Genomic DNA, 27,280 nt, shown 5'->3' with positions numbered 1-27,280 from the left:
AAACCAACCTTAACTTTTTCTTCATTAACTTTTGCAACACTCATTGTCTTAGATCTAATTTTCAATCTGTAGAAGACCACCTCTCCTCTACTAGACCTTGTATTCTTTTCATCATTTAAACACTGGTGTCTGAAACAACTGACAATAGCCCCTTTTCTATTCCCCCCTACATTCTTTACCCTCATTTTCATTTCAAAACTGGATGCTGCATCTATGTGTACAACAACTTAGCTTGCTCTTGTGCCCACTCTTGATTCTTCTGAGTTTTCCAAGTGGCTATGAGTAGAGTCATTCTCAAACTAATTTCATCTGTACTATATATCTCTAAACTAACTCCTATGACTACAAGAAATTTTTTGACTACTTTACTTCAAAAGTGGAGCATGTTCTGACTTTTCTTTCTGCAGAGACCTCCATTCCCAGAGATTTCAATATTTACCATGTTTTGCTTTCCTCTCTCTTCAATGACCATTCTAGTGAACTAGCCTTTAACTTAGCTATCTTCCATGACCTAGAGCAACTGGTGTAACACTCTACTTATATACCTGATTTTACTTCACCAAGTCACTCTCTGCGGAGTGAAGCTTCCCCATGAGATACGCTTTGCCACGTCACACAGTCAGTAGCTTGCACGCCGTCACGCTGGGCAGACGTTCATTGTACGGGAACTTGTTTTGGTGTTTTCCCGTTTTCAGGTAAGGCCACGTCGCCCGTTACGCGGGACAGTGCCTTCTACCCGCTATCCAATCCTTGGAGCGTGTAGAACCGTACAAGTGGCTTATTTTTATTGTGTAGCAGATGTACCGAGCTTACGGCTTTTGTTGTTGTACCACATGGTGATGGCCATGTCTTCTTCTGGTGGGGAGCCCACTGGCCCTTCCTTGGGTTTCCCCCTCGGTTCCAGGACCAGCAGGAAGGCCCATAGTCAGGTTAGGGGTGGTGGTTCTGCCAGTGGTCTCCCACGGCCTGGAAGTTTGCGGGAGACTAACCACTCACTGGGCCATGGCATGCTTGGGCCTGCAAGTGTCAACAAGCTCCCCACTTCGCCACACTTATTTCCCTCACAGGATGCCACTCCTTGGGACGTAGTTTTGATGGCCTTTGCAGAGTTAAGGGATGAGGTGAACAAGTTGAAAAGGGGCAGACTACCACCTGCCCCCTCGCCAAGCAGGTTGAATGAAGGAGCAAGTACTTTTCAAGGTACGCAGCACATTGGTTCACCTGTTCACATTTTCGCTGGATTCCCTGATCCTACCTGTGAAGCTGGTGCTCTCACTGAGCAGTACTTTAGTGACAGTGTATTATGCATAATTCTATGGTTTTTTAACCTCTGGATACGGTATCTGAGGACATTGACCAACAGGTTGCAGAAATGGTGAACTTTGTTTACCGACAGAATGCGTAGTGAAGATTACAAACTTATTATTGAAGATGATATTCCTTAGAGGCAAAGGAATTGCCACCCCGAAGCTCCAATGGATTGCAATTCAGTGGTTTTGGATGCGCTTAGAAGTGACGCAAAGAAGACAGATCACCATTTACAGGATGTTAGCAAGGACATTCTGCAGGTAGCAACAATTGTCTCAAAGTCCCTTCTGGTGCTGGATAAGTTTTTTTTTTTTTTTTTTTTTTTTTTTTTTTGAGACTAAAGAATGGTGAATATAGGATGGTGCTAAATTTGGAAATTTTAAATAAACACATTCCATATAAACACTTTCAAATGGAGAATTTTTAACAGATTATTCGGCTCATTAATGAAGATGATTTTTTAGTTTCAATTGACCTTAGGCATGCCTACTATTATGTCAAGTTTGCAGAAGAGCACCAATGTTTTCTATGTTTCACTTGGCATGGAAAGGTTTATCAGTTTACATGCTTGTCTAATGGTACTGCTGAGGGTCCTAGGCCTTTCACCAAATTAATGAAACATGTTTTTGCAGCTTTGAGAGAGAAGGGTTTTACAATTACCAATTACATTGATGATTCTCTTATTTGTAACAGTTCTCTGCAAGGCTGCCTCAGAGTCTTGGTTCCTACTAAGTGGATTGAATGCCTGGGTAACATGAATGACACGGAGACTATAACTGTTTCATTATCAGCCCGCAGAGAGGATACCATACTCAACAGTTGTCAAGCACTTATGTGTAAAAGTAAGGAAAAAATCCGGGAGGTGACCATGGTCACTGGTCTGCTGGTGGCGGCTACCCCTGCAGGTGAGTTAGGACAGCTAAAATTGTAGCATTGTGTCAGGTGAATGGGGACTTTGATCAATTTATGGTTCTTATGGATGGCATGAAATTGGACCTTCACTGGTGGCTACATAACATGTCTGTACAATGTCGGAAGATTTTCCGTGCAGCTGCCGACATTCACTTGTTCACTGATACTTCTAACATTGGTTGGGGTGGCCAACTCCACCATATGACTGCAGGTGGGAGTTGGTCATCTGAGGAGAAATTGCTGCACATCAATGCATTAGAGCTCAAAGCTATCCTGTTTGCTCATCTAGCATTCACTCGTGAGCTCTGTGGGAGACATACTAAAGTCTTTTGTGATAATACTACTGATGTCAACTATGTGAATGAGATGGGTGGTACAAAATCACTTATGTGTAACTATCTTTCCATTTTGATTTGGGACTGGTGTGTGAGGAATCAGGCATGGGTCACTTGTTCACACATTCCAGGCAGAGAAAACCTTTTGTGGATTGTGCCTCTCGCATGTTTAATGACAGGCATGAATGGAAGCTTGACGAGCACATTTTTTCGTATAATTTCTTCCGGTTTTGGTACTCCTTCCATTGCTTTACTTGCATCCAGGCTGAATAAGCAAGTGGCTACATTTTGTTCATGGACACCAGATCCAAAAGCGAAATTCTTTGATGCTTTCACGTTACACTGGGCACAGTTTGACCTGGCTTACCCTTTTCCCCCATTCTCTCTAATTACTAAGTGCCTCCAGCAGATCCGTACAGAACAAGCAAGAGTGTGGATGGTGGTGCCATTATGGACGTCTCAACCCTGGATGGGAACTCTCCTAGACTATTGTTTGATTTCCCCAGGCTCCTTCTGAGCAGGGCAGATGTACTGACACACCCTTCCCTTGCCAGGTCGCACTCAGTCATGTGACACACACGGCTCATGGCATGCTTACTCTCTGGGAGACCTTATGACAATGAGATGCTTCTGCAACAGGTGCAGACATCTTGCTTGCTTCCTGGAAGCTGGGCACAGCTAAACAATACCGACCGCATGTTGCTAGGTGGCACCAGTTTTGTACTAGATGGGGCGTCAATCCCCTTAGTTCTTCTGCCTCCCACATCATTACCTTCTTGACCGAGACGTTTCATCAGAATGTGGGCTATGACAGCGTTAACACTGCAAGGGGCTCTTTCTTCATTAGGCATTGTAATCAATGGATGCAGAGAGGGGAATGACCCACTGATTTGCAGGTTCATGAAAGGGGTCTTCAACCTCAGACCGCCTACACCCAAGTATATGGCGATATGGGATGTACAACCAGTCTTACAAAAACTATGATCCATGCATCCCTTGCAGGACCTATCATTAAAAGATCTCACCTTAAAACTTCTCAAGTTGATGGCAGTCACTCAGGCAGCCAGGGTTCTGACCTTACATTTATCAGTGCTTCATGGCATGGATGTTAACAATGATTATACTTCCATACTGCTGGGTGGGACTGCTAAGCAATGTAGACCTAACTTTAATATTTGCAGGATGAACTTTCAGGCTTATTCTCAGGTTGATAGTTTGTGTGTTGGTAAAACTTTGTTGGAATACATGGCAAGGACCAAGGACCTTAGGCATGGTGTCCAGCACAAGGATTTCAATTTGTTTTTTTTAGCTTTAACAAGCCACACAATGCTGTATCCAAAGCCACTATAGCACGGTGGGTAAAGTCAATGCTTTGTATGTCTGGTGTGGACACAACAATATTCAAGGCAGGTAGTGTATGGCCAGTTGCGGCATCAAAGGCCTATATGCATTATTTACTTACACCAAGACTAGAACTGACTATAACTCCTAAATCTTTTTTAAATACTGAACCTAACTGGGCCTTTTGCCTATGATGTTACCCTATCTTCTCTGTTGGGCTCCTTTGATCACAATCTCATATTTGTATCTTGTCCTGTCTCTCCAATTCCTCCTCAGAATTTCCCAAAATAGATATATCTCTAGCATTTTGTCTCTGCTACTTGGGTGGACCTGAGGATGTAAGATATTGATTTTCATTGGATTGACTATTGTTACCATATAATAGACCAACCTTTGTGTACTCTCTTGATCTAAATCTTCCAAACCTTGATTTAACACAACCTATTCTTGTGCTATACATGTTAGAAGGGTGGCCCACAACAAGTACTTGAGCATTCCATCATTCTGAATTTCATGCACTTTGTATTTGTGTCCGAAATCATGCTAGGTCTGTTCTCCAATAACTTTTCCTCTTCACCATTTCCTCCTTTATTTTATCTTGAAGGCACCACTGCTATCTCACTTATTTCTAAAGCTGAACTCTTTACTCAAACCTTGGATGATTCAGTGATTGTTCCTCCTCCTCCACCCTCTGACTGGTACTTCATGCTCCCTATTAAAATCTTTTGCAATGATGTTTTCCATGCTCTTGCTGGCCTAAACTCTCTGAAGGGTTATGCATCTCATGGGGTCCCTCCTATTGTTCTCCAAACTGTGCCTTTGTGCTTCTACCATGCCTAGTCAAACTATTTCAACTGTCTATCAATACCTACCTTTCCTTTTTAATGGAAGTTTGCTTACATTCAACCTGTTCTTAAAACTGGTGATTGCTCCAATCCTTTAAACTACCATCCTATTAGTTTAATTTAATTTCTAAATAAAGTCTAGCACAAGGCTCTGATTTCCAATTTACCTCACTAAGGCTTCTATCTTTCTCTCTACAACTTCATCTTAAGTTTTCTTTCTGACCATTCCATTGCTGCTGCGGTAGATGGCCACTGTTCCTCTAAATCTATCAACAGTAGTGTTCCTATTATTTATCTATTAGCTTCTAAACCAAATTTCTTGTCCTGTTCACTCCTTCACTAATGGTACCATCTTGCACTTTTCCATGTCTTTACATGGACAACCAACCCTTCAAGAAGAAAACAGATCATGCAGGGAAGCCACAGAACACCTAACTTCTGATCTCACTAAAATTTCTGATTGGAGCAGAAAAAAACTTAGTGTTGTTCAATGACTCAAAACCTCAATTCCTACCAGACAGACAACTATCCCCTCTTCTTCATTGACACTCAACTGTCTCCCTCCTCTACACTGAATAGCCTCAGTCTATCCTTCACTTCAAGTAATCTAAAAAAAAATTTCTTATACACCTCAATTGCTAACTCTGTATAGTGGCCTTATCTGTTATGTATGAAGTATGCTTCACAGGTATAGAGGATTTTACTCATACATTTCTTTTAGGCAGGGGGAATTAAAAGCTTTTCTACTCCTCAATTCCTCTCTACCTGACTGTCTTCAGCCTCTCTCTCATCTCCACAATGTTGCATCTCTTGCTATCTTCTACTGCTATATTCATGCCATCTTCTCTTATGATCTTGCTAACTGTATGCTTCCCCTACTCCTTTGCCCTTGCTGTACAAGACTTTCTTCATTTTTTCACCCTTATTCTGCCCACCTCTCTAATGGAAGAATCAAGCAATATTCCCAATCATTCAACCCTTTCTCTAATAAAAGCTAAGACTTCCTGCCTGCTTCTGCATTTCCACATTCCTATGAATTGAAGTTTTTCAAAAGAGAAGTTTCAAGACATTTATCCTCTGCCTTTGGCTGACGCTTTTGTCTTTGTATGGGCCCGCACCTTAACAGACCTATTTTATTGTAATTTTTGTTGCTCTTGTTTGTGCTTTTCCTACATGAAAAGAAATAATAATAAATATAAAATAATGAAAATATAAACTCTAGCAAAACATCGCTATTACTAAAATAACCTTTACCGTGCAATCATGGTTCACATCACACAATCTAAAAATTTTTAAGAAGTTTCTGAAAAAAAAAGTAAATGTGAAGTTTGAAAATTTTCTGTTGTCCAAAGCACATAAAAATAATCTGTTTTTGTTGAAAATGTTACAACAGCTTGATTAAAAGTTATTACTATCAGTATTTCCTACCATGTTCTTGAGGGAGTTGAATATTTGTCAGGCCTATTGTGAAGACTGTAAAGAAATTATTCTATAATACTCACATAGTGTGGTCTCATGTCCAAAGCGGCCATCTTAGATGGGTCACACGCCTGAATACTCTGGATGTTCATCTTCACCACGTACTCAAATCTGTACATTAGCAAAACTCAGTTTATATGTCCTAGTCTACTGTAATTTTCATATAAAAATTAATCAAACAAAGTATGATTTCTGATATAATGATTATACAAAATTTCATACTGCTTTCACAACTATAATTGATCACCTTGGCCATATCATGTGAAGAAGTTGTTCCCAATGGTTGTCCAAGGCAGGAACAGCTCTCTTATGGCACAGTAACCGGTATTGGTGGATGAGGTGAACACAGAGATACAGGGCAATGGAATCATAGCAACCCATCACCACACCACAGACTTCTTTCTGTTGAATAATAAAACTGGAATAAAAATGTATTCCATAGAGATATATATTTAACAGTAAGATACACAGTGATATATCTATCTTAAGGCCACATCCGCATTGGAAGTGAGAAAGCAGGCAAGAGCAAGAGTGAGAAACTTTAATACATGACAACCCATGGAGGTGGTTGCACTGGCAGCAGCCAGAGGAGATGTTTCTATATCATCTGCTTTATCTTACCCTAGAAACTAGATATGACATTTTTGTTGCTATCATTAGAGTTGACAGTAACTGTAGAACTCAGATACTATATTCATAAAAGTTTTGTAGAAACAAAAATAAAGAAATTATTAAGAATTGAAGTCAAAACAACAATAAGAAATGTTTAAAACACATTTTACTGATGTCCACCATATTCAGCAGCTATGATATGAATGCTAATATAAGCTCTCCTATATACAATGGTATGAGCAGATTTTTCACATTCAGCCACATAAATGAACCATGAGACTCTTTGCAACAACAGTTTCTCCTTGCCTCTCTTGCATGCCAATGGTGGCTTACTTTCACCAGTGTGGGGTGGAGGTGAGGGATGATGCATTGAGGTCTACATGCAGCTCCTTGCCTCCTTTATATGAACAACACTATGTTTCTATTGATCTCACATAATTATTTTATAATTTTTTTTTTTTTTTTTTTTTTTACATTACAAGGGCACTGGCCAAGGGCAAACACAGTGTTGGAAAAAAAAAATTCCCGCTGGTTGCCAGGCCCTGTTAAAAGAAAAGTAGAAAGAGAAAAACAGAAAAATCTAAAAGGAGGGTCCAGTTAACGTAAGAGGTGTCTTGACACTCCTCTTTTGAAAGAGTTTAAGTCATAGGCAGGTGGAAATACAGACACAGGTAGAGAGTTCCAGAGTTTACCAGTGTAGGGAATGAAGGAGTGAAGATACTGGTTAACTCTTGCATTAGGAAGATGGACAGAATAGGGATGAGAAGAAGTAGAGAGTCTTGTGCAGCGAGGCCGCAGGAGGGGGGAAGGCATGCAGTTAGCAAGTTCAGAAGAGCACAATGCATCATTGTGTTTTCCAATATCATATCAGTTTTCTTTCTTATCAAATTTTAAGGTAGCATGTAAACAGAATTTTGGAGATGAACTTGTCAATTATGACCTTGAACTCACTGTCCAGTAGATCAGCTTATGTGACTGTTGAGGAGGGTAGGGAAGGTGATGGAGTTGCTATGGCAACTCCTGCCTCAGTACTCAGTAGTACTCACATCCAAGCCCCAGAGGACTGATACCCAGACACAGGTATAAAACAAATGATAAGTGAAGTGTGTCCCTAACACCCTGTATTTGTGATGCATCAAACAAAAAACATAGTATTAGGGCATTTGTAACAGAACCATAGAGAAGAATAGCTGAGGGAGAAGACTGGAGTTTCTGGTAAATGTACTTCCATACAACATTCTCTCTCTCTCTCTCTCTCTCTCTCTCTCTCTCTCTCTCTCTCTCTCTCTCAAAGGACATTGCTCAGTCAATGCCTTGAATGATATTTTTTTCTCATGTGGCAGCTGAATTTCCTCATCAATTTTGTCATCTAAGTTGCCACTTCAATGAGCTGACTTCCTCTTTGTCTATTGTTTTATGTATGATACAAGCAGCTCTGGTGATAACCACTATGATGTCAACACAAGCAGCTCTGGTGATAACCACTATGATGTCAACACAAGCAGCTCTGGTGATAACCACTATGATGTCAACACAAGCAGCTCTGGTGATAACCACTATGATGTCAACACAAGCAGCTCTGGTGATAACCACTATGATGTCAACACAAGCAGCTCTGGTAATAACCACTATGATGTCAACACAAGCAGCTCTGGTGATAACCACTATGATGTCAACACAAGCAGCTCTGGTGATAACCACTATGATGTCAACACAAGCAGCTCTGGTGATAACCACTATGATGTCAACATAAGTTTCTATAATGTCTGTTAGAATCCTAAATCTTGCAGTCACTGTTCCAAATGCACACATCTTTTTCTAGCCAAACCATAATTCAAACACTATTTTCTGAAAAATCTTGATCCTCATTTTTGGTATAGCTGCATTACAAGTAGGAGCACAGACAACAATTTTTTTATGAGTTTGATACTTTACTGGAGGAAAGACAGTGTCTCATGTATCAAGTGTCAAGTTAATGCCTGTGAAGCCCGTTGCCAGAGCAACTCTCGCCTGAAATCACTTTCAATGCAGCCACTCAAAATCATCTGATCTCTCTTACTCTCACTCTCACCCACTTTCTCGCTCCCAGTGCAGATGCAGCCTTAGTTCTCTACTTTCTTTCTCAAGTTGTTTACACTTTTGTTCTACATGATTCACCTTACTTTCCACTTTGTTAATGATCTGTTCCTTGATTATAAATCTCTTACACATCAACTTTTCTGTTAATATTATACATTTTTCTAAATCTGGCTAAAGTAACTCACCCAAGTTCATCCAAACAAGGTTAACTTTTACATAAACTGGAACTCCAATAGTAGCCATGTGGTTTTAAAAAAAAAAAAAAAAAAAAAAAAAAAAATTCTAGTCTAATACCACACATAACACCTGTAAATGTTAAGGGATATTTACATATCCTTAGGAGAAGACAAGAAAGTATGTGGCATAGTATGAAATGGGCTTGGATGCTGATGACCCCTAACATGGCAGAAAAAATGGAAGCCATATACACCTGCAAATTACTTCATATCTATGGAAGCCATATACACCTGCAAATTACTTCATATCTTTTATGAATTAGGTAAAAAGGAATAAACTGATGGGTTGCTTTTTTTCTCTTCACATGACCCACCAAAAATTAATCAAGATTACACTCTAATGAAAAAATATAACCTTCCTTCCTTTTTGCTCTCTATGAGTGACATGGACTGCTGAGTAATTGAGTGTGGTATGGAGCTATTGTATTTACCTAGTTGTTGTATTTACCTAGTTGTATTGTACAGGGTTCAAGTGGGACTCACAGTGTCCTGTTTCCATGTCTCCATTTACCCAATTTTTCATTAAAGTTATGCACATTATGTGCTGTAACAACTTCATCACTCAATGCATTCCACTTTTCCACCATTCTATGTGGAAAACTGTATTTTCCAATATCCTTCACACATCGCCTCATCCTAATCTTCAGCAGTGCAATGTCCTATTTCATTCTGCAAAATCCTCTTCTTCAGTGAACACAGTTTTGAAGCTCTCATTCATTATTTCACTCATTTCCTTTGCTGTTTGGTATGTCTTCCCTCCTTTAATTATTTTTTCTATTGTTTCCTTATTCTTCATCTTACCATTTATAAATTTGTAGAAAAGCTTGGATTCATCTTCGCTTTTTTACACCACATCTTTCTCAAAGTTTCTTTCTTCCTTTCTCCTTATTCTAATGTATTAATTTCTGTCTGTTATTGTCATTTCTCTGCTTTATGAGTTTCTTTCAAGCTTTATCTTTTGCCTTTTTAGCTTCTGTGCATCTGCCATTGTACCAAGCATGTATACTTTTCTTAACTCTTTAGTTAGCTACATATTTCCTCACTCCTTCATTACATTTCTGTAGGAATGTGTGGCTAGCAAGATGTGTGGCATAATGTGGCTTTTTGATGTGTAGGATGTGACTGAGTGTTATGTGTGATGAGCTGTGGTTGAATGTTGTGTGTGGCCTGATGAGGAGGACAAGATGTTGCTTACAGCCAAGATGTTGCTTGTTGTGCAGATGGTACATTGCAGGATGACTGAGTGTGATATGGTTGGTTTGTGTGATGTGATGTAATTGTATGGATGTAACTGACTCAGTAGAAATCCTGAGTCACTATGACAGCAAAATCAAGATAAAATACAGAATTTAGTTTACACAGTGATATACTTCAGCACTTCTGTGTCACACAAAGTGTAAGGACAAACATGTTCACACAATGCTAGACTATTTAACTGCCATATATGTATGTTTCTCAGTGTCTTTAATACAAATTTTTGCAATCCTCCACTTTAGCCTACTGGTATTAGATGAATGTAAGGGTGAAACATGGGAAGCTACTATAAACCCAAAATATTTCATGAGAAAATTACTTATGAACATGACATGGGCACTGAGTCCTCAGTGAGTACTGTGTGAGACTGAGAAGGAACAAAGCATCTATGAGCTGTCACTCAGTGCCACAGAGTCAAGGTGATCCTCATGGCATGATCATATATGAAAACAAAAGGTATGATATCCATTGTAGCAGGCAACAGAGGGGCAAAAACACAAATATTGTGGTGAAAGCAACACACAAGCTAAAGAGAGTTACAAAAAGAAGAAGAAGCGCTGCTGCTGATCGGCAGCAGACAAAGCCTCCTCATGCTTTGTTTTCTGTGTTCCATGCAAGATTTCACTTTGTGCATCACAAAACAATCCTTTCTTGGTGGTAAGGCTTGTAAAAAGCTAATATAAATGTTGTTTTATGAACATAAATGCATATACAAAACCTCACTCCTCAGTCTTGAGCTAACCTTAGTGGATCATTTCTCTGTGTTTTCACCTAGTGTCCTATACAATTGCATCCAAGTGTCCTTCAAACTCTTCACAGGAAAGTGATTTCAAGAAATCAAGGAAGACTGTGACCATTGAAAAGAAGTTAGAAGTGTTAGAAAGAAAAGACCTCAGTGATTGTCTGTGATTGTCAATTTGATGGGACTGAAGTACCATACCATCAGAGCTAATAAAATGAGAATGTTTATTTTTTATTGTCTCTGTGAACCAGTGATGTATTAATATTTCTTTTTTTAAAGTTTGAGTAACAAAATCCTAAAAATAGAAAGACTTCCCAGTGGCCAGGAAAGTAACTGTCCCTATTACTGTTGTCTTATATGGGAAAATTATGTTTGAATAACACAATAAAAGTCAATTTCATTACCATGTGAGAATAATGTTTGTTTTCAATAATTCCATGAAAAGGAAATAAATCATTACAATTAAATATGCTAAGATCATGATGATACTTTAATGATTGATGTTGAGTGTCAACCTTCCACAAAAGGAAAAATTCCACTTTTCACAAATTCACAAATCAAAAAAGAAGACTACAGAATTTTCAATTAATGTTGTACATACATATTTCATGAGTAGCTTCTTACGAATCATTGTAATATTTTCTGATAACTGAGTAACCTGTGGATGAATTATAAAATTCTGCTAAAACAATATATCATTAACAATAAAACTGCATTTCAGATGCAGTAAAGGCGGAAGCTTTCAATCTCTATAAAAATACGATTGCACTAACCTGGACATGCTGAAGAGTTTTTCCCATGACAGTCATGTAGAGTTTCATGGCATCTGCATCATGCACCATGAAAAACTCTGTCAGAAAGATGTATTCCCTGCACCCATTGTCCATTAGTGCATATTGCTGACTCCTGAAGAGGACTTCAAAGGCATACTGAAAAAATATATAAGTAAGGCAGCATAATTATCTAAATATATTACTAGATGATTTCTCTTGTGTGGCTTCTGATATAACAATATAACTAACTTTTCTGAAAATATGGGACATTTATGGTGGATGCTTCATGGTATTATGCATACAACTTTTAACAACCATTTTTTAGAACATATATAGTACAGGCAACCCCCGCTTAATGAAGGTTCACACGACGAAATTTCGCTACAACGAAGGTTTCATTTTACTACCATCTGCTCGTTTAACGAACACCAAACTCGCTTTAACAAAGTTTTATCCAGGTAATTTTTTCCAAGTTTGAAAACCTCGCCGTATCACGCAAGCCGACAGGCTTTTGAATACACCAGCGCCTCTCGAGGACATCACACGCACCACTCACTCCCATTGTTCAAAACAATAACAGTGTTAGCAGCAGCTCGTCTTGCCTTGCTCAACTTACCACTAAAACACCCTGCAATGTCGCCTAGCGTTGCTAAGAAGACTAGGAAGTCTCTTACTCTCGAAGTGAAGCTAGATATTATGCACGAGAGGCGAGAAAACTAATAGCATTGCTCGCCACCATCTTGACTCCATCTATTGTCTCTTTATTTTCAAGTCAGCAGACTCTATTAAGAAGGCTGGTGAGACTGATCTTCCTTGCAAGCTAAAAGAACCACCTGAACTCATGACTCTACAATGGATAAAATGAAAAACCTTGTGGAAATGTGGTACATAAGTTTTGTATGTGATACAATGATGCGCCCTTTGTTTACATTCCACAGGTTGCCAGTTAGTGTCTTTCCTGTTTCACTCTCCCTCCCTTCATAAATTTAAGATCATCAATATTATAAAGTTATGTACATACATACATTAGTGTACATTATAATGACTTAAATTAAACTGCCCAAATTAACTTCATAATTTTTACTTTCATTAAACCATTCACTGTACTATGATGCACTCTCGCTTTGTTTACTCTCAATGGAAGTTCAAGTCAGGGGTTAAACTTTTTATAATTGGTTCGCTTAATGAAGTTTCACTTAACGAAAGGTTTTTTAGGAACGTAACCCCTTCGTTAAGCGGGGATTGCCTGTATATAAAGGTCCCGATAAGAGCAATTTTTCCATTAATGTATACTGTGCCTTTCATAAAGTAATTCTTATTGTCTGTCATCCCTTACTGTACATCAATGTCCCTTACATTAGCTATGAATTGGGAAAAGAAAAGCACTAAAAAGAACAGATACTCAATCACAAATGCCAATGAAGATATCTAAAATACACTCAGCCCCCAATTTAATTAATTAAAAGGGAGGAAAGGCTGATCTGTTGTTTGAAAATACTTACATGTGATAAATACTGCTATACAGAAAAATTTCCGTTTTGTAACATAACCAAGTACAGGCAACCCCCGATAAATGAGGAGGTAGTAGACACCTACCGAAACAATAACTTACTCCCAGTGAGATCTAATAGCACTAGTTCATGGGGTGCTGTGAACCTCCCATTAAAGCTAGTTGTGATCTCGCTGAACATTTCCCTTTGTGTCTCACAACTCAAGGGGGCAGTCAGAGCCTACCCTCTAAAGACAACTCTCCTTCTTCACACAAAACTACAAGCACTTACCACTCATACACCCTTCACTTTAAATCAAAATTTAAAAGAAAAATGGGCACTTGTATTCAACACGCCTTGGAGTCCCCTTCTGGGGAGGGGACCAAAAATGTCCCCAGGTCAAACAACTCTCCTATCAACGACCCCAAATGCCTTGATACCTCCCTCAACTTTTTCTACATTAACTTCTGCAACATTCGCGGTCTTAGATCTAATTTTCAATCTGTGGAACACCACCTCTCCTCTACTAAACCTCATCTTCTTGTCCTCACCAAAACACAGCTGTCTGGGGCAACTGACAGTAGCCCCTTCTCTGTTCCCTCCTGCTTTCTCTATTCTCATTTTCATTCCAAAGCTGGATGTTGCATTTATGTACGCAACAACTTTACTTGATATCGTGCCCAAGCTCTTGAATCTTCCGAGTTTTCCACCATCTGGCTTCAACTTCATAGTCACTCTCAAACTAAATTAATCTGTGCTGTTTATCTCTCCCCTAACTCCTCTGACTATAGTAAATTCTTCTACTGCTTAACTTTCAAAGTGGAGCACATTCTGTCCCTCTACCCTTTTCCTGAGATTTCCCTTCTTGGAGATTTCAATGTTCACCACCAACTTTGGCTTTCATCTCCCTTCACTGACCACCCTGGTGAACTAGCCTTCAACTTTGCTATCCTCCATGACCTAGAGCAACTGGTGCAACACCCTACTCGTATTCCTGACCGTCTTGGAGACACGCCCAACATTCTTGATCTCTTCCTCACCTCTAATCCTTCTGCTTATGCTGTCACCCTTTCATCTCCATTGGGCTTCTCCGATCACAAACTCATTTCTGTATCTTGTCCTATTTCTCCAATCCCTCCACAGGATCCCCCAAAGCAAAGGTGCCTCTGGCGTTTTGCCTCTGCCAGTTGGAGGGACCTGAGGAGGTATTATGCTGATTTTCCCTGGAATGATTACTGCTTCCGTGTCAGAGACCCATCTCTTTGTGCTGAATGCATAAGAGGTGATTGTGTCTGGCATGGAGGCATACATTTCTCATTCTTTTTCTCAACCTAAACCTTCTAAACCTTGGTTTAGCCTGTTCTCGTGCTATACATGATAGAGAGGTTGCCCACAAAGGGTACTTGAGTCTTCCATCTCCTGAATCTCATGCACTTTATATCTCTACCCGGAATAATGCCAAGTCTGTTCTTCAACTTGCCAAACACTCCTTCATAAATAAAAAAAATGTCAAAATCTTTCAAACTCAAACTCCCCCTCGCGACTTCTGGCATCTAGCCAAAAACATCTCCAATAACTTCACTTCATCTTTCCCTCCTTTATTTCATCCTGATGGCACCACTGCCATCTCTTCTGTCTCTACAGCTGAACTCTTCTCTCAAACCTTTGCTCACAACTCCACCTTGGACGATTCTGGGCTTGTCCCTCCCTCTCCTCCTTCCTCTGACTATTTCATGTCTACAATTAAAATTCTTCGTAATGATATTTTCCATGCCCTTGCTGGCCTACACCCATGAAAGGCTTATGGACCTGGTGGGATCCCTCCTATTGTTCTCAAAAACTGTGCTTCCATGCTTGCACCTTGCCTGGCCAAACTCTTCCAACTTTGTCTATCGACTTCTACCTTGCCTTCCTGCTGAAAGTTTGCCTACATTCAGCCTGTTCCTAAAAAAAGTAACTGCTCTAACCCCACAAACTATCATCCTATAGCTTTAATCTCTTGCTTGTCTAAAGTTTTGAATCTATCCTGAATAGGAAGATTCTCAAACATCTGTCACTTCACAATCTTCTGTCTGATTGCCAGTATGGCTTCTGTCAAGGTCGCTCTACTGGTGATCTGGCTTTCCTTACATGTCAAGGTCGCTCTACTGGTGATCTGGCTTTCCTTACTGAGTCTTGGTCATCCTCTTTTAGAGATTTTGGTGAAACTTTTGCTGTAGCGTTAGACATATCAAAAGCTTTTGATTGAGTCTGGCATAAAGCTTTGATTTCAAAACTGCCCTCCTACAGCTTCTATCCTTCTCTCTGCAACTTTATCTCAAGCTTGCTTTCCGACTGTTCTATTGCCGTTGTGGTAGACGGCCACTGTTCTTCTCCTAAATCTATTAATACTGGACTTCCTGAGGGTTCTGTCCTGTCACTCACTCTCTTTCTATTATTCACTAATGACCTTCTTAACCAAATTTCTTGCCCTATCCACTCCTATGCTAACGATACCACCTTACATCTTTTCACGTCCTTTCAGAGACGTTCAACGATTCAGGAAGTCAACAGATCACGCAGGGACGCCACAGAATGCCTGACTTCCGATCTTTCTAAAATTTCCGATTGGGACAGAGAAAATCTAGTAGTTTTCAATGCCTCAAAAACTCAATTCCTCCATCTATCAACTCGACACAACCTTCCAGACAACTATCCCCTCTTCTTCAATGAACTCAACTGTCTCCCTCTTCCAAAATGAATATCCTCAGCCTGTCCTTTACTCGTAATCTTAACCTGCACCAAGCCTGATTTTTTTTCTTAGTGTGTGTGTGTAATTCACCTCAGTCGCCTGCTGGTCACTCAGCCAGTCTTCCACATTACGGAGCGAGCTCAGAGCTCATAGACCGATCTTCGGGTAGGACTGAGACCACATCAACACACAACACACCGGGAAAGCAAGGCCACAACCCCTCGAGTTACATCCCGTATCTATTTACTGCTAGGTGAACAGGGGCCACACATTAAGAGGCTTGCCCATTTGCCTTGCCTTTTACCGGGACTCGAACCCAACCCTCTCGATTGTGAGTCGAGCATGCTAAACACTACACTACGTGGTGTGTGTGTATTTACCTAGTTGTAGTTTTACGGGGCCTGGGCTTTACGCTCATGTGGCCCCGTCTCCATATCTACACTTATCTAATTTTTCTTTAAAACTATGTACACTCTTTGCTGACACCATTTCCTCACTCAAACTGTTCCAAGTCTCAACACATCTTTGTGGGAAACTAAATTTTTTAACATCTCTCAGACATCTTCCCTTCCTCAGTTTCTTACAATGCGATCTTGTGCTTCTAATGTCATATTCTTCTCTCAGGATTAGTTACTCATTATCCACTTCATCCATTCCGATAATCAATTTATAAACTTGTATCAGATCCCCTCTCTCTCTTCTCTGTTCCAGAGTTGGTAGATCCATAGCTTTTAGAGTCTCCTCATATGTCATCCCTTTAAATTCTGGAACCATTCTTGTAACCATTTTTTGCAGTCTCTCCAATTTTTCTTATGTGTTTCTTTTTATGGGGGGTCCACACAACTCCTGCATATTCCAATTTAGGTCTTATTTTAGTACTTATCAATTTCTTCATCATTTCTTTGTCCATATAGTGAAATGCTAATCCAATATTCCTTAGCAAATTATATGTCTCTCTGAAAATTCTATCAATATGGCTTACCGGTTGATTGTTTTCTTCCATCGTCACTCCCAAGTCCTTTTCCTTTTTTACTTTCTCTAGTTCTACTCCATCTCCCATCTTATAGATTCCCACTGGTCGTCTTTCACTTTTTTCCATTTCCATGACATGGCTTTAGTCCACATTGAATTCCATCTCCCATTTTTTACTCCATTTCCAGATCTTGTTTAAGTCTTCCTGTAGTATTTCACAATCCTCTTTTTGTTTAATGACTCTGCACAGTTTCGCATCGTCTGCAAACAGATTTATGTAGCTGTTCACTCCTTCTAGCATGTCGTTTATGTATACGAGAAAAAGTATTGGCGCCAATACTGACCCCTGTGGCACTCGGCTGTCTACTGTTCTCCACTTGGACTTCATATCTTTAACTATCATCCTTATTTCTCTCCCCTTCAAGTAATTTTTCATCCATCTCAATGTGCTTCCTTTTAAGCCACCCTTCTCCTCTAACTTCCATAGTAATCTTTCATGTGGCACTTTATCAAACGCCTTTTTTAAATCTAAATAAATACAGTCAATCCATCCCTCTCTCTCTTGTACTTTATCAACTATTCTAGAGTAGAAACTCAATAAATTTGCTACACATGACCGACCTTTTCTAAAACCAAATTGGTTATTTGATAATAATTTGTTGTCTTCAAGGAACTCGATCCATTGTTTCTTTATTATTCTTTCACACATCTTGCATATTACACTAGTTAGTGATACCGGTCTGTAATTTAAAGGTTCTTCCTTCCTTCCGCTCTTATATATGGGAACCACCTCAGCTCTTTTCCACTCCACTGGTACTGTTCCATTTTCTATTGAGCATTTTATGATGTTGTATATAGGACTTGCTAGTTCTTCCCTACATTCTTTCAGTATTCTGCCTGAGACTTCATCCAGTCCCATTGCCTTTTCCTCATCCAGTTCCGTCATCAACTTTTTTATTTCAAGCTTGGTTACTTTAATCTCTTTCATATGGACAGTCTCTCTATTACCCTGTGGTCTTTCAAATTTGGATTCCTTAGTAAAGACCTCATGAAATTTACTATTTAACAGTTCTGCCATACTTTTGGGTCTTCCACCATTCCATTCTCTCCTTTTAACCTTTCTATTGTTTCTTTTGTCTTATTTTTCCATTTATGAATCTGTAGAACAAATTTGGTTGTTCCTTACATTTTTCAACAATGTCCTTTTCATAGTTCCTTTCTTCTTCCTTTCTCACCTTAGCATATTCATTTCTTGCTGTTTTGAAGTTTTCCTTATTTTCTGGATTTCTGTTTCTTCTCCACCTTTTCCATGTTCCATCTCGTTTCTCCTTTGCCCTAGCACACCTTGCATTAAACCAATCTTTCTTTCCTTCTTCTTTAGGTCTATATTTCGGGACATATTCCTTGACTCCTGTTTTGTATATTTACAAAAATAAGTTATATTTCTCTTGAATCATTTCTGAGTTTTCCATCTCCTCCCAGTTTACATTTTTAAATTAGCTCTTGAGGTTCTCAATATCAGACTTTCTGTAATTTAATCGGTCTCCTTTGTATGATTCATCTCTATCTTCCTTTCTTTCTTCTATATCCATTTCTAATATATGGTCACTCTTTCCCAATGGGCACTTATATCTTATGTCATCGTTAATTTGTATATCCCTTGTAAAAACTAGGTCCAATCTCGCCGGCTCATCGTTTCCTCTGAATCTTGTGTTTTCCTTTACTCTTTGGACCCTCAAATTATCTATCATTAAGTTCAGGAATCTATCTCCCCATGCTTCTTCCCCCATACCACTTTCATAATTTTCCTTTCTTTAATGATTCTTGTAAGACTCCTTATTGTGTCATTTATCATGTCTTTATATTCTTGATTAGTCCATGAATTTGTTTTTGGTGGCACATATGTTCCAATGAATGTTAACTCCTTTTCTGATTTTCCTTCCTCACACTCCACTTGATTTACCACCATCTCTTTCCTTAACACCATCATGACTCCTCCTCCTCCTTTACCCACTCTATCTCTCCTCCATATATTATACCTTTTATCTATGTCTATTTTTATTGCCTCATTTAACTTTGTTTCCACCAGGCATACAATATCTGGTTCTTCTTTCTTTATGTAATCTCTTAATTCTAATTTACTAGATAAAATACCATCTATGTTTGTATACATCATTTCTAATCTCTTGTTCTTATCATTTTTAGTTAAACTTGTTCCATTTTTTTTTTCTTCCTTCTCTTTTATATACCATTTCCTTATCCTGTCTCCTATAATTCTCCAAAAAAATGCCTTCTTCTCCTACTCTGACCTTTCATTATTTTTTTCTGTTGCTTCTGCCACCAGTTCGTTGTGTCTCTTCCTTTCCTCTTCGTTTCTATTTTTCTTTATATATATATATATATATATATATATATATATATATATATATATATATATATATATATATATATATATATATCTTTGCAACCTTCTGTTTCTCTGAGTTTTGTTTTTCTATATAGTACTTCTTCTGTTGCTGCTTATGATTTTAGTAATATCTTAATTGGTCTCACTGTTCCTTCTTGATATGGTCCCATTCTATGGATTTCTTCTACTTCCTCTTCTAAATTCTGTCTATCCTCGTCATTTAGATGTTTTACTAGGTCTTTTACTGATTTCATTTCGTCCTTTTCCCTTCTTGGTCTATATCTAACATTTTCTTCTTTCAGTCCAAAAATAATTGCACTCTTTTTTTTTCTGCAATTTCTCTTACTAAATTTTCTTTTTTCTTGAGGACTCCTATCATTTTGTTTGTCATATTTTCATCTCTTTCTTTAAACTGTTCTTGAAATACTTCCTGAAATGATTCCTTGTCTTTCTTATCTTGGATTCTCCATGCCTGTACTTCTTTTTTAATCACGTCTTGTACTCTTTCTTCTTCTTTGTTAAATAGATCTTTTAGCTTCTCTTTTTCTTTCTCGGCTTTACCGAGTCCTTCTTCCATCAATTTCTTCTAGTTAGCTACTTCAACTTTTAATTCTTCATTTTCTGTTCTTAGCCTACTTTCGTTTTCTTCCACTCTTTTTATCCTTTCTTTCCATTTCTGGAGCTCTTTATCCTGTTCTTCATTCTCTTTCATTCCCATACTCTCCTTTATCCATTTATCTAATTTACGTTCGATAGTCAACACTCTTTCAAATAGTGAAGTATGCGCGTATCAAAGCCTTCGAATGCTCTTTCTCCCTCACCAACATAGTCATCATCAGCTTTCATTCTTTTCCATGTCTCATAGATGCATTTAGATGGAATCTCTTTCTCACTCATGATTTTGTAACACTGTATTCATTAAAAAAAAACGAGTCCACACTAATCGCCCAGGCCATTGCAAACCCAAACAAAGGTAGTGAAGATCAGCTGATTCTCAGGAGCGATGGTATTGCGTTCTTCCTCAACCGCGTCTTGTGTGTGTTTTCACTGTTTGACCTGCTGCACTCTCTGACGAAACAGCAAGACGTTACCCTACGGAACGAGCTCAGAGCTCATTATTGTGTGTGTTTCACTGTTTGATCTGCTGCAGTCTCTGACGAGACAGCCAGACATTACCCTACGGAACGAGCTCAGAGCTCATTATTTCCGATCTTCGGATACGCCTGAGACCAGGCACACACCACACACCGGGACAACAAGGTCACAACTCCTCGATTTACATCCCGTACCTACTCACTGCTAGGTGAACAGGGACTACACGTGAAAGGAGACACACCCAAATATCTCCACCCGGCCGGGAATCAACCCTGGTCCTCTGGTTTGTGAAGCCAGCGCTCTAACCACTGAGCTACCTGTGTGTTGTTTACCTAGTTGTAGTTTTACAGGGCCTGGGCTTTATGCTCATGTGGCCCGTCTCCATATCTACACTTATCCAATCTTGCTTTAAAAGTGTGCACACTCTTGCAGACACTACTTCTTCATCTAAACTGTTCCACGTCTCAATACATCTCTGGAAACTATATTTTTTATATCTCTCAGACATCTTCCCTTTCTCAGCTTTTACTATGCGATCTTGTGCTTCATGTCATATTCTTCTCTCAGGATCAGTTTCTCATTATCCACTTGGTCCATTCCGTTGATCAATTTATAGACTGTGTGTGTGTGTGTGTGTGTGTGTGTGTGTGTGTGTGTGTGTGTGTGTGTGTGTGTGTGTGTGTGTGTGTGTGTGTGTGTGTGTGTTACCTAGTTGTATTTACCTAGTTGTAGTTTTACAGGGCCTGGGCTTTATGCTCGTGTGGCCCTGCTCCATATCTACACTTATCCAATCTTACTTTAAAAGTGTGCACACTCGTTGCAGACACTACTTCTTCATCTAAACTGTTCCACGTCTCAATACATCTCTGCGGGAAACTATATTTTTTTATATCTCTCAGACATCTTCCCTTTCTCAGCTTTTTACTATGCGATCTTGTGCTTCGGGTGTCATATTCTTCTCTCAGGATCAGTTTCTCATTATCCACTTGGTCCATTCCGTTGATCAATTTATAGACTTGTATCAGGTCTCCTCTCCCTTCTTTGTTCCAAGGTTGGTAGATCCATAGCCTTTAGTCTCTCCTCATATGTCATCCCTTCAAGTTCTGGGACCATTCTTCTAGCCATTTTTGTAGCCTCTCCAATTTTCTTATGTGTTTCTTTTAATGAGGGATCCACACTACTCCTGCATATTCCAATCTGGGTTTTATTATAGTATTTATCAATTTCTTCATCATTTCTTTGTCCATGTAGTGAAATGCTACTCCAATATTCCTTAGCAAATTATATGTTTCTCTAAAAATTCTATCAATATGGCTTACTGGTTGATTGTTTTCTTCCATCGTCACTCCTAAGTCCTTTTCCTTTTTGACTATCTCCAGTTCTACTCCATCTCCCATCTTATAGATTCCCACAGGTCGTCTTTCACTCTTTCCCATTTCCATGACATGGCTTTTGTTCACATTGAATTCCATTTCCCACTTCTTACCCATTCCCAGATCTTATTTAGGTCTTCTTGCATTTTTCAGATCCTTATTTAGACTCTGCACAGTTTCGATCATCCGCAAACAAATTTATGTAGCTGTTCACTCCTTCTGGCATGTCGTTAATATAAATGAGTAAAAGTATTGGTGCTAATACTGACCCCTGTGGCACTCCGCTTTCTACTGCTCTCCACTTGACTTCATATCTTTAACTACTGTCTTATTTCTCTCCCTCAAATAATTTTCTATCCATCTCAATGTGCTTCCTTTAAGCCACCTTCTCCTCTAACTTCCACAGTAATCTTGCTTGTGGCACTTTGTCAAACGCCTTTTTTAAATACAAATAGATGCAGTCAACCCATCCCTCTCTCTCTTGTACTCTATTAACTATTCTAGAATAGAAACTCAATAAATTAGTTACACAAGACCGTCCTTTTCTAAAACCAAATTGGCTATTTGATATTAATTTGTTGTCTTCAAGGAACTCAATCCATTGTTTCTTTATTATTCTTTCACACATCTTGCATATTACACTAGTTAGTGATACCGGTCTGTAATTTAAAGGTTCTTTTTCCTTCCGCTCTTATATATGGAACCACCTCAGCTCTTTTCCATTCTACTGGCACTGTTCCATTTTCTATTGAGCATTTTATGATGTATATAGGACTTGCTAGTTCTTCTACATTCTTTCAGTATTCTGCCTGAGACTTCATCCGTCCCATTGCCTTCTCTTCATCCAGTTCCTTCATTAACTCTTTTATTTCAAGCTTGGTTACTTTAATCTCTTTCATATAGATTGTCTCTATTACCCTGTGGCCTCTCAAATTTGGATTCTTTAGTAAAGACCTCCTGAATTTTTATTTAATAGTTCTGCCATACTTTTGGGTCTTCCACCATCCTGTCTCTGTGTGTGTGTGTGTGTGTGTGTGTGTGTGTGTGTGTGTATTCACCTCGGTCGTCTGCTGGTCACCCAGGCAGTCTTCCCCATTATAGAGCGAGCTCAGAGCTCATAGACCGATCTTTGGGTAGGACTGAGACCACAACACACTCCACACACCGGGAAAGCAGGCCACAACCCCTCAAGTTACATCCCGTACCTATTTACTGCTAGGTGAACAGGGGCCACACATTAAGAGGCTTGCCCATTTGCCTCGCCGCCTCCGGGACTCAAACCCGGACCCTCTCGAGTGTGAGTCGAGGCAAACCACTACACTGTGTGTGTGTGTGTGTGTGTGTGTGTATTTACCTAGTTATATTTACCTAGTTGTAGTTTTACAGGGCCTGGGCTTTATGCTCGTGTGGTCCCGTCTCCATATCTACACTTATCCAATTTTTCTTTACAACTACATATACTCTTTGCTGACACCACTTCCACACTCAAACTGTTCCAAGTCTCAACACATCTTTGCGGGAAACTAAATTTTTTAACATCTCTCAGACATCGTCCCTTCCTTAGTTTCTTACTATGCGATCTTGTGCTTCTAAAGTCATATTCTTCTCTCAGGATCAGTTTCTCATTATCCACTTCATCAATTCCGTTAATCAATTTATAAACTTGTATCAGATCCCCTCTCTCTCTTCTCTGCTCCAAGGTTGGTAGATCTATAGCCTTTAGTCTCTCCTCATATGTCATCCCTCTAAATTCTGGAACCATTCTTGTAGCCATTTTTGTAGTCTCTAATTTTCTTATGTGTTTCTTTTATGGGAGTCCACACAACTCCTGCATATTCCAATCTAGGTCTTATTTTAGTACTTATCAATTTCTTCATCATTTCCTTGTCCATATAGTGAAATGCTACTCCAATATTCCTTAACAAATTATACGCTCTCTGAAAATTCTATCAATATGGCTTACCGGTTGATTATTTTCTTCCATTGTCACTCCCAAGTCCTTTTCCTTTTTACTTTTTCTAGTTCTACTCCATCTCCCATCTTATAGATTCCCACTGGTCGTCTTTCACTTTTTCCCATTTCCATGACATGGCTTTTGTCCACATTGAATTCCATCTCCCATTTTTGCTCCATTTCCAGATCTTGTTTAAGTCTTCCTGTAGTATTTCACAATCCTCTTTTGTTTAATGACTCTGCACAGTTTCGCATCGTCCGCAAACAGATTTATGTAGCTGTTCACTCCTCTGGCATGTCATTTATATATACGAGAAAAGTATTGGTGCCAATACTGACCCCTGTGGCACTCCGCTGTCTACTGTTCTCCACTTGGACTTCATATCTTTAACTATCGTCCTTATTTCTCTCCCTTAAGTAATTCTTCATCCATCTCAATGTGCTTCCTTTTAAGCCACCCTTCTCCTCTAACTTCCATAGTAATCTTTCATGTGGCACTTTATCAAAAGCCTTTTTTAGATCTAAATAAATACAGTCAACCCATCCTCTCTCTCTTGTACTTTATCAACTATTCTAGAGTAGAAACTCAATAAATTTGTCACACATGACCGACCTTTTCTAAAACCAAATTGGCTATTTGATAATATTTTGTTGTCTTCAAGAAACTCAATCCATTGCTTCTTTATTACTTTTTCACACATCTTGCATATTACACTAGTTAGTGATACCGGTCTGTAATTTAAAGGTTCTTCCTTCCTTCCACTCTTATATATGGGAACCACCTCAGCTCTTTTCCACTCCACTGGCACTGTTCCATTTTCTATTGAGCATTTTATGATGTTGTATATTGGACTTGCTAGTTCTTCCCTACATTCTTTCAGTATTCTGCCTGAGACTTCATCCGGTCCCATTGCCTTTTCCTCATCCAATTCCGTCATCAACTTTTTTTATTTCAAGCTTGGTTACTTTAATCTCTTTCATATGGACAGTCTCTATTACCCTGTGGTCTTTCAAATTTGGATTCCTTAGTAAAGACCTCATGAAATTTACTATTTAACAGTTCTGCCATACTTTTTGGGTCTTCCACCATTCTGTTTTCTCCTTTTAACCTTTCTATTGTTTCTTTTTGTCTTATTTTTCCATTTATGAATCTGTAGAACAATTTTGGTTGTTCCTTACATTTTTCGACAATGTCCTTTTCATAGTTCTTTTCTTCTTCCTTTCTCACCTTAGCATATTCATTTCTTGCTGTTTTGAAGTTTTCCTTATTTTCTGGATTTCTGTTTCTTCTCCACCTTTTCCATGCTCCATCTCGTTTCTCCTTTGCCCTAGCACATCTTGCATTAAACCAATCTTTCTTTCCTTCTTCTTTAGGTCTATATTTCGGAACATATTCCTGACCCCAGTTTTGTATATTTCCAAAATAAGTTATATTTCTCTTGAACCGTTAATGAGTTTTCCATCTCCTCCCAGTTTACGTTTTAAAATAGTTCTTGAGATTCTCAATATCAGCCTTTCTGTAATTTAATCGGTCTCCTTTGTATGATTCATCTCTATCTTCCTTTCCTTCTTCTATATCCATTTCTAATATTACATGGTCACTCTTTCCCAATGGGCACTTGTATCTTATATCATCATTAATTGGTATATCCCTTGTAAAAACTAGGTCTAATCTTGCCGGCTCATCGTTTCCTCTGAATCTTGTGTTTTCCTTTACTCTTTGGACCATCAAATTATCTATCATTAGGTTCAGGAATCCATCTCCCCAGGCATCTTCCCCCATACCACTTTCATAATTTTCCCAGTCTACCTCCTTACAGTTGAAATCTCCTACCAATATCACTTTTCTCCTTTCCTTAATGATTCTTGTAAGACTCCTTATTGTGTCATCTATCATGTCTCTATATTCTTGGTTAGTCCATGAGTTTGTTTTTGGTGGCACATATGTTCCAATGATTGTTAACTCCTTTTGTTAATATGCATCTTAACATACAGTATTTCTGATTTTCCTTCCCAAACTCCACTTGATTTACCACTATCTCCTTCCTTAACATCATCATGACTCCTCCTCCTCCTTTACCCACTCTGTCTCTCCTCCATATATTATACCTTTTATCTATGTCTATTTTTATTGCCTCATTTAACTTTGTTTCCACCAGGCATACAATATCTGGTTCTTCTTTCTTTATGTAATCTCTTAATTCTAATTTACTAGATAAAATCCCATCTATGTTTGTATACATCATTTTTAATCTCTTGTTCTTATCATTTTTAGTTAAACTTGCTCCATTTTTTTTCTCTTCTTTCTCTTTTATATACCATTTCCTTATCCTGTTTTCTATAATTCTCCAAAAAAATGCCTTCTTCTCCTCCTCTGACCTTTCATTATTTTTTTCTGTTGCTTCTGCCACCAGTTCATTGTGTCTCTTCCTTTCCTCCTCGCTTCTATTTTTCTTTATATATATATATCTGTGTGTGTGTGTGTGTGTGTGTGTGTGTGTGTGTGTGTGTGTGTGTGTGTGTGTGTGTGTGGAGAGGAGGGGATAATTCTTAAGTCAGACATTCGCGTTTGTCAGACCTTCGTTTCCCCATATTAGTCCGAGTTAGTGAGGGTCAACAGTATAATTTATTAATCTAATAATAATAATAATAAATAATAATAATAATAATAATAATAATTTTATCTTTATTTCTATTATTATTATTATTATTATTATTATCATTATTATCAATAATATCAATTTATCTTTATTTTTTCTTTATTACTGTCATAATCATTACTATTTTATTATAATCATTATATTACTACTACTACTACTACTACTACTACTACTACTACTACTACTACTACACTCGACCCTCGAAACAATGGACAAATGCGTGCACGACCCTGTCCGTAGATTGCAAAAGTCCGTTCTTTGCAAAAGTCCGTAAAAAACTGTATAAAATGTACGTAAATAACTGTATAAAATGTACGTAAAATACTGTGTAATCATTAAGAAATCACTCAAGCAGTATTACAAAGCATTAAGTACAACAAATAACCTGAAATAGATGACATGACCATGGTCAGTTTAATAAATATTAATAAACAATTCAGAAAACGAAGTTCTCTCACCTTAATACACCACCTACCAAACAATAATTTGCCAGGAACAGACAATCGCGCGCATTTTAATATTTGTCCGTAAATTAAACCGGACTCCAGAATTTGTCCGTAGTTTCCAAAATCCGTTGATGGGAGGTCCGTTGTTTCGAGGGTCGAGTGTACTACTACTACCATTATTATTATTATTATTATCATCACTATTATCATTATTGTTATTATTATTATTATTATTAT

General features: G+C 38.6%; 1 protein-coding gene across 3 annotated transcripts in view; it reads right to left on the bottom strand.

Moving 5' to 3' along the window:
* Positions 1-27,280, bottom strand: part of LOC123516794 (vacuolar protein sorting-associated protein 52 homolog) — a 143,058-nt gene that overhangs the window by 20,145 nt on the left and 95,633 nt on the right. For all 3 annotated transcript variants that reach the window (XM_045276461.1, XM_045276463.1, XM_045276462.1), the window contains 3 exons: positions 11,917-12,072; positions 6,468-6,622; positions 6,244-6,331 (listed from right to left, as the gene is read on the bottom strand). In XM_045276461.1, coding sequence (XP_045132396.1) covers positions 6,244-6,331; positions 6,468-6,622; positions 11,917-12,072 — 399 coding nt within the window. The remainder of the gene's footprint in view (positions 1-6,243; positions 6,332-6,467; positions 6,623-11,916; positions 12,073-27,280) is intronic.

The sequence above is a fragment of the Portunus trituberculatus genome, chromosome 41 (assembly GCF_017591435.1).
Source record: "Portunus trituberculatus isolate SZX2019 chromosome 41, ASM1759143v1, whole genome shotgun sequence".
Lineage (NCBI taxonomy): Eukaryota > Metazoa > Arthropoda > Malacostraca > Decapoda > Portunidae > Portunus > Portunus trituberculatus.
The sequence above is the reverse complement of the archived record's forward strand: the minus strand, read 5'-3'. Positions and strand labels throughout refer to the sequence as shown.